Source organism: Leuresthes tenuis, unplaced genomic scaffold (assembly GCF_036924035.1).
Source record: "Leuresthes tenuis unplaced genomic scaffold, fLeuTen1.0.hap1 SCAF_8, whole genome shotgun sequence".
Classification (NCBI taxonomy): Eukaryota; Metazoa; Chordata; class Actinopteri; order Atheriniformes; family Atherinopsidae; genus Leuresthes; species Leuresthes tenuis.
The window spans coordinates 17,028,525-17,045,835 of NW_027325362.1; the positions used below are offsets into that span (position 1 = coordinate 17,028,525).

The 17,311-nt window shown below is 38.9% G+C and overlaps 1 protein-coding gene across 1 annotated transcript in view; it reads left to right on the forward strand.

The window, feature by feature from the left end:
• Window positions 1-17,311, forward strand: part of LOC140313157 (uncharacterized) — a 104,152-nt gene that overhangs the window by 70,181 nt on the left and 16,660 nt on the right. Inside the window, exons 30-44 of the mRNA XM_072391151.1 lie at window positions 83-124; window positions 3,874-3,942; window positions 4,324-4,359; window positions 4,521-4,574; window positions 4,805-4,858; window positions 5,562-5,603; window positions 8,461-8,565; window positions 9,862-9,915; window positions 10,377-10,430; window positions 12,277-12,330; window positions 13,503-13,556; window positions 14,041-14,085; window positions 14,953-15,003; window positions 15,156-15,200; window positions 16,101-16,127. Coding sequence (XP_072247252.1) covers window positions 83-124; window positions 3,874-3,942; window positions 4,324-4,359; window positions 4,521-4,574; window positions 4,805-4,858; window positions 5,562-5,603; window positions 8,461-8,565; window positions 9,862-9,915; window positions 10,377-10,430; window positions 12,277-12,330; window positions 13,503-13,556; window positions 14,041-14,085; window positions 14,953-15,003; window positions 15,156-15,200; window positions 16,101-16,127 — 786 coding nt within the window. The remainder of the gene's footprint in view (window positions 1-82; window positions 125-3,873; window positions 3,943-4,323; window positions 4,360-4,520; window positions 4,575-4,804; window positions 4,859-5,561; window positions 5,604-8,460; window positions 8,566-9,861; window positions 9,916-10,376; window positions 10,431-12,276; window positions 12,331-13,502; window positions 13,557-14,040; window positions 14,086-14,952; window positions 15,004-15,155; window positions 15,201-16,100; window positions 16,128-17,311) is intronic.

Consider the following 17,311-nt stretch of genomic DNA (forward strand, 5'->3'; position numbering starts at 1 on the left):
GAGCTGTACCTAAGTTGTCAATAAGGATCGCTTATGAATGTGCCTTGACTTCCTATTCTGTTTTCTGTCTGTTGTTCTGTAGGGTGATGGATTGTCCCTAACTCGAGGGTCACGTGGGCCGAAGGTAGGAACCACTGTGGGGGGTGAAACGTAACCATCTTTTTGTTATCAGACAGTCCTGTTTCATGAGCTCAAACAAGATTAAACCCCTTCATCAGCACTAAATGAGGACATATTATGAAAAGAGAGTTCTTCTCTGTGCTTCAGAACAAATATTCAAGAGTCTGAAGTCCCTGCCAACTAGAAAATTTCAAAAAAGAAATGCATCTGATTTGTTTTTGGCCCCCTACAACTGAAAATGTATAATTCAGTGAGTCGTACAGATTTCCAAGATAAAGTTAAGTCACTTTTTCCAAGTCTCCTCCCTCTACATCGCCTAGACTCCACTGAAGCTGGAACTTTTGCTCTTGTTTTTTGCTTTGATATGAACTCCAAATCTCATCATTAGTTATATAGTTTACTGAACACAAGAAATAAATGATGTAATCATAATGCTCTACCAATACACAACAGTGAAGCCTAAACTTTATAGAGTCGATATTCCTGACAGAGGAATTATGACGTTTTCAGTGGTTATTGCGGTGCTTGTTTTAACTGCCTGGGCCAGTTCAACACATGACTCATGATAAGATTATATCTCCAAGAGGGATCGAGAGCCTATCAGCTGTCCATGGCTTAACTGCAGATAAGGGACATGCAAGTATTTGAGAATGAAATTGCTAGTTCATTATTTTTATCATATTGTAGCTGGTGTGTGGTCTGAGCTCTTTAGGCAAGCTACAGTATGCTCTCTCTCACACTCTCATAATGTCATAACATGTTCAAAGGGTTATTAAGTTCAGCAGATCTCAGTTTCTGAGAAGAAGAGGGGCAGAGTGGGGTTGAGTGGGTCACTGTATCCCCAAAATGTCGTGATATTTCATTGGGACCTTGGGAAACTGTCAGCTTGTAAAAGAAAGAAAAGTGCTTCATATGTTTATTTTATATTCAGAATTGATTCGCTCTTGCTGATTTAAATTAGATGATGTTTAGGAAATGTGATTTGTGTCTGAAAAGGGAAAATGAAAAGAGAAGCAGATCTGATCAATTAGGAAAATTGAAAGGATATTAGTAAAATCAATAACCTAATTATCATATTTGCTGTATATCACTTGATTTAGATGAAATGATTTATAATCATTTAGCTAATATGAATTTAAATGATAGGGTTTGTTGGTGAGCATAAGCTACAATAGTTGACTTTTGAAAGTTGAGAAGCTTTTAGCAATGTATGACAGTTCCTCCCATAAACAAGTCAATTTCTATTTTTCACTTTTTACAATGAATTGTATTGATATAGAACAGTAATAGCAGAGTTTGATGACCTAATCTGTATTGGCTGGTTACTCATCAAGTTTCCTGAATAATAGTAACAATCATGCATGAAACACAAGCAGTTACTGAAATATGTTACAAACAGCATATATTTCAAGAGTTTAATTAACTTGCTTTCAGCATTTTCCTGACATTTTACTCTTTTTTCATATACCTGATGTCATCTGCAGAAAAAAAGGTGCATCCCAAGAAAATGGCAGATTTTTGTTGTGTGTGCTTGAATCTACATAAGTATATTTTATTCTGCTTGAAAACTGTGCCTACAGATAAGGATGTTACACTTAGACAAACTTAGCTTATTTAGTGTTTTGTACTGAGTGTATTTTTCAGAGGAATAAGTGAGCACAGGAAGCAAGGATCTATTATTTTAGCACAAATAATCGTCTCTGACGTTGGATAGCAGAGATTTTTATTCCTTGCATCCTTTTTTTTTTTTTTTTTTTCCATAGGCCATACCATCATCCTCAGTTTAGTCCCTCTGAGGCATCCATGAGCAGATTTTATGAGTAAGCTGAGGATCATTACCTTGTTAAAAGGTCAACTTTCAAACAGATGGCTTCACAGTGCTCAAACACCTTTTCATATGGCAGAATGTGAAGTTAGATCAACGCCTGCAAGCTGCCCAGTCCCTTAGGCACCACCACCATGCTTCACAGTTGGTATGAGGTTCAAAGTTACAAGATGGAGTCCTCCCATCATCTGCCTATGACCAACGACAACAATAATTTGAACAGAAAGGACAGCTTTTTTTTAGTTAAGAGTAGGTTTTTTGACGAAGCAAAAAATGTGGTCCAACGGACATTTATTCAAAGCCTGGAAGCATTAAAAGTGCCTGGAATGTTCGGGAAATTTCCTCCTTTCATTGGGATGCTGAGATGCTTAAGGAGTGTTGGTAAAACAGTTCTTAGGTCTGTTTGTTCAGCTGTGATAGTAAAACAGAAGTTTCATGTGAAAAAGAGATTTTAGCAAAAAGCGACTGAGACACTAGCTGCTGCCTGTATTCGCATAGCTGTTTCCATGGGAAACCACACCAAACATGTCTACTGTCAGTGCAGCCATAAACACAGTCTTTGATTAATTTGTCCAAAAATGAACTTGTCCTTTGTATTGACTGTCAAATGTTAGTTTGTTTTTTTTCCATTTGTTCCATTTAGACAGCAAAGGTCTGATCCTGACATCTCTCTGATTGCAGTCGTGCACACTTTGATGCAAAAGCTGCTGTAGTTACCAGCAGATCCTGAAATAAAATATTGGTGTTCTTGAAAACATGGAGACCTGGAATAAACCAGGAGACATTTGAATTGTACACCATTTAAAAATTCATCTCAGACAATTTCAAAGTGCCAGACTCATAGATGTTTTATTTCAAAGCCTCAGAGAGCTTCGTATAGTGACACCAAACACTTTAATAGCAGAGGGAACGCTAAGCTTTAGGTGTCAGAAGTTTGAATAAAATAATTTCCACTTGCTACGCTGCAAAAAAGTTCAAATCACTGGCTATAAAAACTGGAGTCCTTGATTCAGATTTTATGCGTTAGGTGTGACTTGAAGGTTTGCTTTTTAAAATGATTTGGATATACTTTTACAGGAGTGTGTGTCACAATGGTTGTTTAGCTGGGGTGTGGCTTGGCGTGAAGATAGGACCCGGTTGCAGATATTGTAAAGAAAAATTTGATTTATTTAAACAAAATTAACACAAGGTGCAGCTGAGCCAGAACAGATTAAACTGATTATGAAAAACTAACAAAACAAAACTATAATTAAACTATGGCAATGAACAAATCTGACGCGAGACCAATGACGGGGAATCGCTGTTGCATAGAACGTTGAGGATCTGGCAAAGTGCAAGGGGAGACCTGGAAACTAAATACTGAAAGGAGTTGATTGGTGATGGAGTGCAGCTGAGAGGGAAAGCACAGGTGACTTGAGTGAACTGATGATCAAGTGTGACTGAGGGGAAACATGGCAAAAAGCTATTGACTAAATATAAATCTAAAACATGAAAACAAAAACCATAATCATGACAGAAAAATCAAGACACAAAAACACAACAAAACCCAAAGACGTGACAGTTTGCACCTCCTGGCACATATGTGTGGAAACACAAGTACACTTTAGGTGGTGTCTTTCAAATAATCCAAAATATCCTCTGTAAATGTATACACGATCCCTCATTTTTGTGATTACCTCTCCAATTATAAATGTTTTTGTGCAAATACCTTGTATCGCAGTTTAGTCACACAGATGAGATCAAATGCAGTAGATTTTGAAATTTTGTCTGCCACTAGCCTTCACCAAAGGGTGTCTTTCTTTCCCTTAAAGCCACTAAATTCAAAAGATGTCGGGAAAAGGGTTCTGTTTGAGTTTGAATACTGAATGATCATTCAGTGCAGTAGCTCTCCCATATTCTGGATTCACTGTCCCTTGTGTTTGTGTCAGGGTGAGAGGGGGGTGCCAGGATTGCCAGGAGACCATGGTGAAAAGGGCGAACCAGGGGAAAGCATCATTGTGAGTATGATGTTGTATTGATTCGTTTGTGCATCCGTCATTCATTATTTAGGTCAAACCGTAATACCTTCACACTCTTGTATTGGTTGTAGATAGTAAAAGAACATTCTGATAAGTGGTCTTTACAGACACCCTAAGGTGAAATAAGTGGTTATCGCTGGGAGTTGCTGGTACATTACACCGCCTGCATCACATGTGCTCTCCACTGCTATACTTTGAATCACACAGATTTGAGTGTGAGTGAGTCTGCATTCATTTTTTAAATACAGGATAGTTGGAGACAGAGAATCAATAGAGCAAAAGGTGTCTAACACAATTCCTTTATTGGATCCGGGTGCCAGAGGGCAGATAGTGTTAACAAGATGTGTGATGTGTTTATAGGGCCCCATGGGACCACCAGGGAAACCAGGAATTGAGGTGTGTGGAAATTTCTTAAATTGACAGCATACAGGCCACATTTTTAAGTTGATTTGAATTGATGTTGAGTTCAGCATCCCAGCAGTTATTTCTAGTACAAATGATAAAAAGCTGATTCTAAAAAGCAAGAACCTGTAAGCTTGTGTGGGTATGTATTCCAGGGCCCTCATGGACCACCAGGTTTATCAGGCTCTCCTGGACTTCCAGGAAGAGAGGTGAGTAAGCTCAGTCTATTCTTACACCCTTATACTCCCTCTAGCACATTTACTTCTAAAAATTACCGGGAGACTAAAAGAATGTCAGATTCCTTCTGCTAATGTACAAGAACGATCCAGGACGCTAATGCCCACCAACTGAGATGGGTGGGAAAAGTTAAAGCCTTTAATGTCTGCATGATATTTCAGCCTGGGGGTATTGCTAATGCAATTCTATGTCTCAATTAAAGGGTTCCCCTGGTAGACCAGGCCCACCAGGCCCTGCTGGACCTCCAGGTGAACCAGTAAGCAAGAACATTTCTTTTCTTTCATTTGCAGTTCAGAATTACTGATCAGCCATGAGACCTACAGAGATAAACTTATAGTCAATGTCAACATCTAGAGTGACACTCCAGTTTTGGGATAATTAGCAAGTACTCCTACTGTTCACTAACCAACATCACTTTCAGGAAAATGCTGCTGTTCATAACAAATTGGCAGCACCCTGTTGTTAGCACATGCTTTCTTGTCTCTTTGTGCGTTTCAAATGAGCAACATTTGAGATAGTTAGTGTCGTAGTGTGAGTACCATATGGGCATTGCTGCATGGAAGCCTTGTAGATGTGGCGTATTAAACATGTTTATATTCATCCGTATTAAAAATGCATGACAATCATTTATCATATATTTCATGTTTTGCAAAAGGCTTTCTTTTACTGAGCTAAAAGCTCCAGCGAACAACAATTTTCTAAGGATATGAAGGTCCTGTGCTTCAAATAAATTTTTATTGTAGGTTTTTTCCATGCGTTGCAGATTTTAGAAAAAAGACATCACTAAAATTTGCTGAAAATGTTTGGTGTAAATCACATTCCCCTATATGAAAGCCTTATGTGCCTGCTGATGTTTTTTAGCAATTTACAGGATGCAGCTGCACCAAACTGCTGCAGCAGGAAAGATTACCTCTGGAATAACCACTTTCTCTCTTTTTTTTTCTTTTTTTTTCCAACAGACTGCCCTGCCTATCGTTGGAGACATGGGTGCATTACTTAAGGTACTCCATCTTCGTAGTTCCTGATAATTACGGCTTTTAACAAAGAATAGCATGCAAAGGACGTGTCACAGTTGATATTTAAAATGATCAGTGTTTGTTGATTTGAAACCACTTTATTTTGATGTATGGACGCTATCAGTTCAGAGACGTAGTGCAGTGAAAGATCATGAGTGCCTCCATCAGGATGACCGGGAGAAGTGCCGTGTATCCAAAAGCTTACAGCAAATAATTTCACAAGAAATCCAGAGATACTCATTCATCCCCTGGTGACAACTTGTTACTAAAACCTTACAGTAATGGAATATGGAATGGAATATACAGTAAAAATAAAGCATCGCTGGGGCAATGCAAGTAAAGTGATGTTAATGCCGAGATAAACTCTGCTGCAGTTATGCGAGCAAACTGTGGAAATGGTGGTACATGACAGTTCTCCTCCCACCACATGAAGAGCGACACAGACTTTTTCACACTCGTTTATGGAGAGATGTTTACACAAAGTTTACAAAAAGTTTTCTTGTGACAAAAGGTGTTGGTATTATTGTTAACCTCTAGTCACCTGAGGATGGTGCATGTGACTGCGCATAAGAAACCTGCATGCATAGTGTCGAATAGAAATTTCTGTAATGTCCTGTGTGGTTTTGCACCATTTTTAATGTCGCTGCAGTTATTAAAAGTCTATTTTAGAAAATGTGGTCAGATAACCTGCTACAAAAACCTATAGTAAAACCAGCTTTTCAACCTCTTGCAAATAGCAAAGAAAATACTCTGTTTGATTTTTTTTTCATTTGTTTAAATCATCTATTGATGCACACAAATTCAAATACAGTTCTGTGCAAAAAATCTTCATTTACCCCTTTTTTTTATTTACTTACATTGAGCCACACTTTTTGTAATATTTTGAAATGCTCTTGAACAATATAACTGTAGTTCTCAAGGCTTTCCAAAGGTTTTCAAAATTGTACTTTGTCAGTTTGTTCACTCATTTTCAGTCCAGTTGTTGTCCTTGTTGTCCTCCTTGTTTTAAAACCACTTAACACTGACATATGAGTCACTCAAGCATGAAAGATGAACCTACCTCAAGGGACGAACCAGTGTCGTGTCAACACATAATATACAACTAAGCAAAGAACCATTTTTCAATTCTTTCTTTAGGCACTTAGTTACTCGCAGCCTGTCATAAAGACATGTAATTTGTTCCGGTTTCTTGAGTTGAACCTAGACCAAATGCAAACATATGCAGATATTTGATGGCAGAAAAAAAAGTTTTGCACCAATGAGTTGATTTCCAAAGAGTGTTTAGTGTCCATTGGAAAAAAATGGAGAACAATAAGAAAAATATATTTTAAAAAGCAATAGATAAACAGTAAGCTCAGCGAAGATCTAACACAGGACCTAAGAGATGGATCTGGCCATGATTAAGAAGCCATTCTTAAGGAAGGAAAACAGGAAGAAAAGGCTGAGGTGTGCCAAATGACACAAGAAGTGGACTGAAAATCAGTGACAACAGGTCTTATGGAGGGATGAATCCTCCCCAGAGCCCGGATCTCAACATTATTGATGCAGTGTGGGATCATACTGACAGACAGGGGAACAAAAGGTAGCCAACGTCCAAAGAAGAGCTTTGGGATGTCCTTCAAAAAGCCTGGAGAACTATTCCTGAAGACTACTTCAAGAAATGACAAGCAATCTTGTCTAAGAGGGTTCAGAAGGTGAACAGAAAAATAAAGATGCTCGTGTCAAAGTTGCTTTTCAAGCTTGATATAAACACTGAACATTAAAGACTGGTAAAGTCTACTCTGAACTGCCCTCACTTTAAGCTTGCATCTTTTATATTCTCACTCTGAAGCATTTTTCTAAAACTGCATATCATTTCCTTATATTTTTTTTATTCTTTGTGATCACATGGAACAAACGCTGCACACGCTCCTTTTACATCTTCTGCACAAAGGCAGAACTTGAAGTGGGACTTAAAGGCCAAAATCTTTTTCAAGCATCTTTTCAGCCCTTGTTAAAGCAGATCCAGCCTTCGTTTTCAGAATGGGAATAGTCGGTCAAAATTCATACAAAATTAAAGGGCCATACTTTATTTGTCTGATTGAAGCAGATTAGTCACCGTAGCTTATGCTGCTACCTGCAGGACAGCTTTTAGCTTAATTAAAGTTGTTTTATTTTAATACTAAACACATGTCAAATGGGACAATAAATGTGATGCTGCAGTAAGATTCATCTCAGACAGAAAAAGCCAGATGCCAGAAGTTTCATAAATTCTTGTCACCCTCTACTTCAGTGTCTGCTTATTTCTCCATTAGGTGCTGCTACTGTTTACAGCTGTCATCAGAAATGTATATAGGCACTTTATTTAATAATTTTAACTGCATGTTGACCCCTTTTTTTATTGTTTCCTTTTTATAATGATAATAATAGTAGACTCTTCTTATTTTGATAAACAGATAAAAATGTCCCTGTCTTGGATGATGAAAAGTAGGATTCAGTAGTTGCCATTTTTATTCCTTCCATTACTCTCCAATTTAGAGCTCGCACTTGTTTCCTGGAAGAGCCTATATCTGGATTAAATCAGGGACAGTGATATTTAAGATTCTCACCTAAATGTCAAAGTCAATGAGTTTGACAAAGTTCACCTCCCACTTAGGTGAGAGAAACTCTTTGAGGCTCTCTTGGTGGCTTCACATTATTTCTGCTCAGGAGACATTTAGGGAACATTTAGTGTCAGTTGAGGTCTTGTCTACCACCCAGGGGATATGACATAATAAAGGGTGAAAAAGCAGTGTGCCAACTCAGCTTGATGAAATCTTATCTGTACCACTGATTTCTCTTCTTGCCTCGCCTGCGCTGGCAGAATGCCTGCAGTGTGTGCCAGACGAGAGTCCCTGGGCTGCCTGGGCAGAAGGGAGAGAAGGGCTCCCCTGGAGTGCAAGGAGTGGAAGGCTTGGTGGGAGAAAAGGTACATCTATTTCAGGCCTCTTTTTTATTTTGCTCCACTCTGAAGTCTGTTGAGCTGAGAATAGAGTGTCATGCGAAGGTTTACGTGCCCCTAATCAAATTAGCTGTTACTGTGAAGTGAGCAGAGGATGGACGGATCTCCAAAAGACATGAGGTTAAAGATGAAACTTTCATTAAGATCGATGTGGGATTTCAGTTTTGTCTAATTTTATAATGACTGACATATCAGAGCATTATGCAAGATTTTTGCCACCACATCTTGTGCAATTATCGTGTAAAGACAATATTTTGTTCACAGTTTTTCCTCAGAAAGGCTGCTTAATGTGAATATTGTCACTTCCTCTAAGCAGCAAGTAAGCACTATGAAAATGAATACACAGCATGAGATGGCTATGAGAAAACACCAGCGTGTTTTCAGGTGGTCGTTTATTCATCCAAATCCTAAAGTGATATTCAAAAGTAAAGTTACTTTACATCAGTGGCTGGGGTGGGAGTAAAACTTGGTTTAGAACCGCTTCCTCCCCCAAGCTTCAAACGCTGGTTTTGTTGCCTGCTAAATGTGATGCAACAGTTGTGCCATGACTACTCCACAAAAGACATAGTTTAGTCTCCTGTAGCAAAGGACAACAAGGAAAAATCATTTCTGTGGCAACAACCGTGATAGATCAGGTTTGGCTTTTGGAACTCTTTCAGATGAATGCAATAGGAGATGGCAGCCTTAAAAGACCTGCAGAAAGATTTAGCACACCCAAGAGTGCAGGTACACGGGATTCTACTGTGCATCCCCCACCTGCACCAAAATGATCCTCAAGGATGACTCAACCATAGAAAACCTGTTTCCTCATCGTCAGAGCAAAATTCAGCACCAGAGCTTTGGAAATGAATATTTCAACACGCCTGGTGCATTTAGGAAATAACTCCTGTCAACTTAGACAGAGCCTGAGCCAGAGCAATCGCCCTTCAGCCTGATGCTGCAAGAGAGATCCTCTCACTGGTCTCACTGGTTGTTTTAATTGAATATCAGCAAAGGAAATTTTGGGCTGTTTTTGAAAAGATATAAATAAATCTGTAGATTTACCTGGAATGCAAACCCTCAGAGTATGCAAGACAGCCCAAAAAATATCCCAGACCTACAACTCGTCATGCAGGATGCTCAAACCTTTGTGTCTTGCCCCTTAATAATAATGTGACTGATATTTAGGTTTTTACAGTACCATAAAGCAGAGGGGACTAAACTTTTTCATGCCGCTGCATATGTGCTGCAGTCATATTAATTGTTTATTTCTGTCATAAACAGGGGGATCCAGGTGTAAGAGGTCCGATGGGTAACCCTGGAAAAGAGGGCCCTAAGGTAGGCGAGACAATATCTGACATAAAAAAAGTCAATAAATTACAAAACTGGTGTAATAGAACCGCCACAAAAGAAAAAAAATTATTTAGTCTCTGTGCAGGGAAAGAATCTGTAAAATGAAAAGCCTCATTCTCTGATATTGTTTGTTGAAGTGTATGTCTAATCTGGGGAATATAGATTTACACTGAGAAAGGCTTTTCATAAATTTCCTTTTCTCTTATCGCTGGAAGCCTAAACAGCTGTCCTACAACTCATATTTTTATGAACACTAGGCGCTCTCTGCAGACGTTGTTGCTATGGATACAGTCTTGCACTACAGTGGAACAAGCTAGGCAATTTCAAGTTGTGTGCTGGAAAAGACATTTTGAAGTTTATACCCATCAGCCCTCAGTTTGAGGCTTTTTCATGGTTGGTGAAAAACATTCGCTTTTCCTTCCGTCACTGGTTCTGCTCTCCTGCAGGGAATAAAGGGAGAGCGAGGGTTCCCAGGCCCTACCGGAGATAAAGGTGATGAGGTGAGTGAAAAAAATAAATTCAATCCAAACAAATTAATCCAGTGGTTATCTAACCATCTGGAAGTCGCTGTGACATTGAGAGATAGGTTTTTCAAAAGAATGTAAATATATTGTAATTTCGGCCCCTTTTCAAAGCCATTCTACTCCGAGAGCCAGTTTTCAAAAGAAGCTATCAAAAGCTATCCACAGAGCTGCATGTGAACTTTGCCCTATCTCTTCCTCTCAAACAAGCTACTTTATAAAGAACATCGACTGTCCTCTGTGTGTGTCTGTGTGCCTGTGTGTCAATTAAAAACAAGTTGCTCTTTAGCATTTCATAGAATTTCACCAGCAAAGAGATTCTTGCTACCAACTAGAATATTTGCTATGATACTTTATAGGCTTTTTTTTTGGCAGCAAATCATGGAAACACAAACTATATCTTTTCTAAAACATAACTGTCCTACACAGCCCACAGTATCGCAAAAAGTAAGCCCTAACACTTAGGGGTCAGACCTCTTGATTAGTTTTTTTTGTTGTTACTTTTTCACTTTTGACATTTAGAAAGTTTTGGCAAACAAACATTCTACTACAAAATCCAAATAAGATGCTGATTATACCACATTTTGTCTATTGGATTCAAGTGTGTATTCAAGTAAGTGGTAACATAGTTAGACAATAAAGTTTTTGCACATACAAACGTTCAACCATCCATTTTCTATACCCACTTAATCCAACTAAGTGTGGGGGCTGGAGCCTGTGGCTGCCATTGGGCATGTAGCCAATCCATCACAGGGCCATCATTTGCACATTTAGATATAAAGCTTAAGGTTAAGAAGAATTTGATTTAATGTAAGTAAGTCATATCTATTTTTTATCCATAAATCGTGATTTAGAAATACAATATATATCTCTCGAGGCAATTTTTTTCTCAAATTTATTTTACATACATACATACACACACACACACACACACATATATATATAGAGAGAGACTGGAATAGAAATGTATGCTTCAGCAGCACATACAAACATCATATTTTCTATTTGTATACTCTAGGATCATTCATCATGATAACAACATTTTATCTGTGAAAAACAACACAAGTTGTTGACAGAATTTTTAGGCCCAGCTTTCCTATTCTTAAGATTTTCCGTTCTAAAAATGTGTGCAAGTTTATGCAGCATTTTACAGATGATATCTCATATCTGCATACTTAAACACGACATTTGAAGACCTTGTAACACTTCTTTAATGCCCTCATTTATGACTTCTAGTTTTAGAAAAAAAAAACATTTGTATTACTTTAAAAAATAATCTTTGTTCATACTCATTGCAGTTTTATTCAACTGTACGGGTTGAATAAAACTGCAATGAGGGGTATGTTCAGTGTGTACTGTGAGCTTACAATTCAACTCTTATTGGTGAGGAAACAGGTTAAATTACACATCATTACTCAAGTCTAGAATATCTGCTCCGTCTGTAGTGAGCTATGTGGCGTTCAGCATGGCCAAATGCCCACATCGTTGTCACAACTGGAAATATTCCATATGTACTGATTGTAATTGATGTTTTCTTACAGGGTAAAACGTCTTTAAAGATGCTAAGTCAATATTTCATTTCATATACATCTCAACATGCGCTCTTGAGGGGGTTTGTAGCTATGTAGAGCTCTTAGCTGACACATCTTTCTGGACACGTCGATGTGCAAACTATGGACTATTTCTACTCAAATGTGGCTTCTTTAATTCAGTCAAAAGTGTATACACCAAGGCATCTGTTGCATAAAATTATAAATGAAGGTATTCCCTTTTGCAGTATTAAGAAATAATTCAAATGAGTGATGATTCTCTTTGTCACCTCCAGGGGCCTCCTGGAGCACCTGGACTTCCTGGTGTGACAGGTCGAACGGGGGCCCAGGTAAGATTTATGTCCTACACGTAGTCTAATATTGTAAGGAATCTCTTAAAAGGTCTCATTAAGGAAAAATGCATTACGACTCTGTGTGTTGTTTTTTTACATAAACGTTGAGCTATAAAGCATACAGGAAATTTGCCTGCCTTTAAATAGATAGCCTCCCAGCTTTATGAGCCAGTCAGAATCATATGTACACACTACAATGCAAATGGATAACCAGTAGTTGCCAAGTTAAACTGGCTGCTACTTTTAGCATGAGCTAAATCCCGCTAGCAGAAGGCTGGAATGCTGCCTCTTAAACCCCAGGATCAGATTTGTATAAACACAAGATTAGCTTCTAAAATCATGAGTCAGTCCATCTTTTTAACAATTTATAACAAATCTGTATTGACTATATATCATCTCATAACATCCACTGACTATGACTTTGAAATTAACACACAGTATTATATGTTATAATCGGTTTACTTCTCTAAATGGGCCAAATTAAAAAAAGAAAGAAGCGGGGTGGTGAATTTTGCAGGGAATCAGATTTGAGATAACAACGGCTTTATATTTATCAGATCTTATAAAACACAATCACTGCAAAACTGTTCCTGAGCTTCATCTTGAACTCAGTGAAGTTGCATCTACTCAGCCCAAATATGTCTTTTTAAGAGTGCACGAATGTGAGTGGAGGCAGTTTATCAAGGTCAGTAATATAGTCCAGCATGCGGATCTGTTGTTTATCTTGTTCTTCAACACCTGGGTTAGATTTTTTTTCTCAGTGAGGGACATTTGTCTCTCTTTTTTCCCTTCTCTATCTCTCCCATTTTCCGACAAATTTGACAGTTTTCACCAACTTTTTGGCTAAACAAAGCCAAAGCTAATCAGGCAACAAGAGCATTCATCACAAGATGGCACGCACATCCCAACATGCAACCTGACATGACATACTGTTGCATTCTCGATTACCCACAGTCATTGTTTTACCTGGCGTAAAATGCGAGGGGACCTCCACTGTGGGAAAGCAGACATTTCAAAAAAGGAGACATACTGTAGGCACTTAAAAACAGCCAACTTATTCCAAACTTCAAAGTGCCTTTTTGCCTATTATACTGCAACATGTGTAAGGCTTTGCTCTGAGTTTTATGCTCAAATCACATTTAATTGTGAGTTTGCTGTTTTGTTTGCAGGGTCTTATGGGAAGACTTGGTCCAATGGGACAACCAGGAACAAAAGGAGATAAAGTAAGCTGTTTTACATTTCTCTACATAATGCATATAGGATATAGGATACCCTCAGTATAGAACCTGCATGAAACTTTTTTTTCTTAATTGCAAGTAAGTGCAGATATAGATGAGTATCCTGGTTCTATTCCTGTAATTAAACAATGGTATTGATGGGAAGGATTGATAATAGTTCAGGATCCTTTTTCTCACCAATGTTTATTTCGCATAAATCTTAAAGAGGGATTGGTAAAATTGAAAAGTTAGATAATTCATTTTTTTTATAACAGATGACAAAAATAGAAATTATTTGCACTATTTAAAAGGTTTCTTTATTACCAGATGCATCAAAAGTGTAAGAAAGAAAATCTTTTAAAAGGATCTTTTTTCAGGGTTGGAAAATGAGGTTCCATATGGGTGCATTACATTAGTAAGGAATAGTGCCTATAAAACATTTCCAATTTCACAGACATGTTTAAGAATTCCTCTGGTTTGTGTTTTGCAGGGAAATGACGGACCTCCAGGCAGACCAGGGCTTCCGGGGCCTCCTGTAAGTTCCTGATGGTTCAACAAGAGCAAACTGTTGATAATAGGACTCTGCTTGGGTCATAGGTTTTGTCTCAGCTCCTGCACAGTTACCGATATGCATGAGGCTACCGAGGTAAAGCTATCTGCTCAGCACTTGTGTTTTAACAGCATTTATTGTTACAGGACAAGTATAACTGACAAACAGGTACAAACATGATGAAATCTGGGCGACTCGCTCGCTGGCATTGAATCATGTTCTATCCTTTTAGAGGCGAGTGAGTAAGCACTTCCAAAGGCAAATCTATAATTCATCATTGGTCCCCTTGAACCTGCTGTGCCCCAACTCCACCACACACACACACACACACACACCCTGCCTCATAAACCTGCAACCTGGGAGGACAGGGGATGGCTCACTGGCCTGAAAAGGGCACAGGCGTTCGCTTGCTTCTAAATGAGAACCTTGACTTCTTCGTCGTTCGCTTTAGTTACCCTCTACCAATCTATCACAGAAAAACACCCTTTTATGTCCTAATACTACCCAAGAAGTCCGGATTGCCTAGTTCTCGTAACCAAATCTCTTTTAATCACTCTGCTCTTTGTATTTTGAGACGCCCTTGTTTCTTGAATTAGGACCGGCTCAAGGAATTATCAAGTCTACTGTTCTCTTTTTTCCTCTGCTCTTTTCTCATTCTCACACTCTCTTACCCCCTCTATTATCACCAAATGAGCTATTGATCCCTCTCATGTAGCTTTTAAGTGCTTAGCAGTGTATAACTCTTCCACACCTACTGTACAGTTTTCTGTAAGGATGCTCGGTGCCTAAAACTGAGAGCGTAGTCAGTGTCTCTGTGAGAAGATGTCTGATTTACTTTTGATTGTGTTTTAGGGTGTACCTTATGTTGAGGGCAATGGAATGGGGAGTCTGTACAAGCTTCAGGTAAAGACTGTTCATACAATATTATTCTTACTCAATTCAACGCTGCAAAGTTTTCAGTCACACTGGCAGAACACAGTCTTTTCTTGCTGTGGAAATGTGTTTGACCTATATTGTAAAATATGTTATCATTACATAAAGAAATGTCTTTGCAGAGTGGTGGAGCTATTTTGGGACCTCCTGGTGCTCCTGGTGCTCCGGTAAGTGTTGTAGTGCCTGAAGCAAATCCTTTACAGTGTGCTGTGGAGGAACAGCAGCAAACAGGCATGCCAATACTGTGTTAGCTGTAGAGCCTGGGAGAGCATAATAACAAATAACCTGACCAACCCTCCAATGTTATTTTGGCTTCTGAGGCTCTTATATCACATTCAATCATGCTCATTGAGAGCTGGTGGTTGGCAAAGGCCGAGAGGCTTCCTGACTCTCAAACAGGTGCCTCTGATCCACCCCAGGACACACAACATCATTGATATGCAAAATGGAATGCAGAAGTTCAGCTGCTCTTCAGAGTTCCAAGCCGAAGTGACCCGATTTGCTTATCAGTTCCTCCTGCTCCTGCTTATCAGGCAGTTTGTAATCTTGTCCAGTCCTGGGAGATATTCAGTCACAGGCCCTGCAGGGATCCATCCACCAAAACGAACACTTAAGGAGGTGACAAAAAGCGCCCTCTGTGCTGTCCCCAGCACACAATGCACATGAACTATAGCTTAATCTTAAGGATGCTTCACCTTGTACTGCATCCATCACTGCCCAACAGCTCCTTGGGAGCAATCAATAAGAGAGAATCCTCATCAGTGTTAAGATGGACAAGGCACACAATTTATCAATTATTCCTGTTTTGGGTGGAAAAATGCGGGCCAAATTTGAAAGCTTCCACGATAACCACACTGGATTGTGTCATCCCTTTTTGAGCCACAGCTACAGTGTTAGCATGATTTACAGACAGGCACTGTGAGAAAAGAAAAGCTATAATGAGTATTATAAATTTTAACAACAATAACGTGTAGCCACATGTCATTTCAGACTGTATTTATGATTTTTATGGCAACGGATGTCACATTCATGGGGGTGATCTGTTCTCTTTCTTTCTCTCCTTAAAGGGTCCCAAAGGAGACGAAGGACCAGCAGTGAGTTGAGGCTTTTCATTCTGGAGAATATATATCGGAAGCATTCATATATTTTTCACACAAATCGAGAAGTCAGGGCTACCAATTGCTTTCCATCATTATCTCTGAGGTTTTCCACTGAACTACATAAGTCAATAGAGCCTTAAGCCTGAGCACTTAACCACTCTCAGTTGAAACCCAACACACAGCATAAAAAAAAGCTTAGTCTCAGACAAATATGAAATCTTTGTACCATATTGCCTTGCCGGTGGGAACTTATGAACCTTCATTGCACTTCAAATGGGCCCCTCCCCACACTGACTCTTGAATACAATCCACAAAGACAACTTGACGTTTCTGCCATCAACTTGAATTCTATACTCTCATGGGGCCAATTGCATTTTTTATTGTTTTGTTGCACAGTGATTTTTCACCAGGATGTTAATTTGACATTTTAATGAATTGCGTGACCGGCTCCAGTGCCATGCTGGAATTGCCCCAATCTGTCTCACAGCTGATCCTCTGGCTGGCCCATTCTCCTCTAAGCCACAATAGCTTATTCGTGACAATCTACATGTGTGACAGTTACCTGGACAATCCGTCTATGTCAGCACTGGTTGCACCTCTGTCCTGTGTGATGGTGTTTCTCCATGGCAGCTTGAACAAGAGGAGGTAGATAGAGGCCATCTCTTGCTCGAGCACTGGGAATGGGTCTCTATTTTTAGAGCAGAAAAAAAGCCTTACTTTGAAATTGAGTTTTTTTTCCATTGGATCTATAGCCTACGTGGTGTGGCTGCGTGTGTCATTGGAAATTTTAAGTATTGCCCTCTCCAGACTGTCTTCAATATATATATATATATATAAATCTTTGTATGTAATCGCTTGCATCAATACCTGACCAAGAATATTAAGAGGAGAGATGGAAATGTGAGGAATACTGGCTCCTGCAGAGTTGCATTCGCTTGTCTCCATGCACAGCAGCTCTGGTCTATATTTGCTTGTTCATTTATTTTTTTATTTTTTTATTTCATGTTCATTTATACAATGTTTATGCATTTCCCAACAGCTTTATAAATATATACCTTCTAGCAGCTGTTTGCTAAACTCAGATATGTAAAGCAAAGATAGTTTTTTATTGGTTGCAAAAGAGTAAAAAAAAAAAAAAAAAAGTCTGTATTGGAAGTGACTTCTTCATCTTAAAACAA